Source organism: Atta cephalotes, assembly GCF_000143395.1.
Source record: "Atta cephalotes unplaced genomic scaffold scaffold00001, whole genome shotgun sequence".
Lineage (NCBI taxonomy): Eukaryota > Metazoa > Arthropoda > Insecta > Hymenoptera > Formicidae > Atta > Atta cephalotes.
Genome location: NW_012130065.1, coordinates 15,673,544 through 15,675,221, shown reverse-complemented (window position 1 = coordinate 15,675,221; position 1,678 = coordinate 15,673,544). Strand labels below are relative to the sequence as shown.

General features: G+C 32.4%; 1 protein-coding gene across 1 annotated transcript in view; it reads left to right on the top strand.

Annotated features, from left to right (window-relative positions):
- Positions 1-371: 371 nt before the first annotated feature.
- The window catches only part of LOC105617564 (protein SMG8), a 4,997-nt gene continuing 3,690 nt past the window's right edge, over positions 372-1,678 (top strand). The window contains 4 exon segments of the mRNA XM_012199123.1: positions 372-412; positions 557-701; positions 773-1,047; positions 1,197-1,577. Coding sequence (XP_012054513.1) covers positions 372-412; positions 557-701; positions 773-1,047; positions 1,197-1,577 — 842 coding nt within the window.

Sequence of the window (1,678 nt, the reverse complement as noted above, 5' to 3'; positions counted from 1 at the left end):
TTGTATAATAAAATTTTAAATCAAAATATTAATATAGCAATACTACTCCACTGAGTTTTATTGTTAGGTATTAAATATATTATGATAATAATTATTACGCTTACTTGTGTATGAAATGAAAACGACATTAAGTTTTTACATAATATATGCGACATTAGAAAATGAACTTAACGAAATTATATCGGCAGAAAAAAATCTGAGAGAGAACATATTGTTATGTAGTTAACATCCACTTCTTCAGAGGCAGTAGTGCGCGGCAGCATTTTGCAGTTACAGATTTTGGGCCGATTTGTCCTCTCTCAGGTTTCTCTCTTGTGAAACCTAACCTAGTTGTGACTCAGTTCTAAATGTAAACAAGCTTACAACTTACGATGCGTCCACGTAAATTCAAGCTTCCATGTGATGTGGACAGGTACAAAATTACGTGTAAAGAGCAAAAAACATTTCTTTGATGATTCTAAGATTGATTTTACACAATATCAGATAGCATTAATTATAAAATTTACCTGAAAGAGAGAAAGAGATGTTCTCTTTTGATTTCCTTATTTTTTTTTAGTTTTTTGCAGGCCGACAAGAAGGTAGTAATTGTCTCGGTATTCGGTAAATCTCAGTATCGAGCGAAAGGATGCAAGACAGATATGCTGAGTTCTATACTCCAGTTGAACATCCTGGATGAACCAGAAATAGATCAGCAATCTGGAGTGAGATATCTTCTTTAATTCTTCATGACTTTCTAATAAATAATATCCTGACCTTATGTTCCCTTTATCAGTGTGAAATTGAGGGATATTATAATCCTAAAGAGAAAACAGTTTGCCTGAATTTAAGAGGATTTCTGGATGCTCATACGCTTCTGGCCGAATATGATAAATTCACGGAGAAGCAGGACTGCAAGGACTTTCTCAGTGTTTGGGCACATATGAAAGATAAATATGCGAGAGCACTCCTAGTGTTATTTCATATATCTCATATAATGGTACTTACTCATCCAACACACACTTTTGACTACAGTTATGTGCATTTATTTCGTGCTATGGACATAGTCAGGTTAGCATCTTGTTTGTCGACTTGTTTGTCGATTAACTTTTTGTCGATCAAATTAAATATTTGATTTATATTAAGAAAATATATAGAAATAAAATTTAGAAATTAATTTTTCTTTCAATGAAATAATGATTACAATATATTTGTAACAGGCAAAAAATTTCTCCTCAACTTTCTGATGTGTTAAGCTGCATTCATAGTCTACCCAAGGATTGGATCTCGAATGCCAGACCCTGTTCACCACGGGTATTATTTTATTTCGAAACCTGTCCTGCGGTATTTCAGAATCCAGACAATGAAGCTAATATTAAAAAACTAGAGCATTCCCTTGAAGATCAAATTTATCATGTATTAAGGAAAATAGGATTGTTACGAATATTAGGTATAAAATTAATATATTGTCTTTTTAAGGCCCAATTGCTCTAACATTATTTTAACTTTAAGCGAGACTTAAAATTCTCTCTTTCTTTAGAGAGAGAGAGAGAGAGAGAGAGAGAGAGAGAGAGAGAGAGAGAGAGAGAGAGAGTAGTAGTAGTAGTTAGTTAGTTAGTTAGTTATATATATATATACTACTACGTAACGTAACTAACTAACTAACTAACTAACTAACTAACTAACTTAACTTACTTTACTT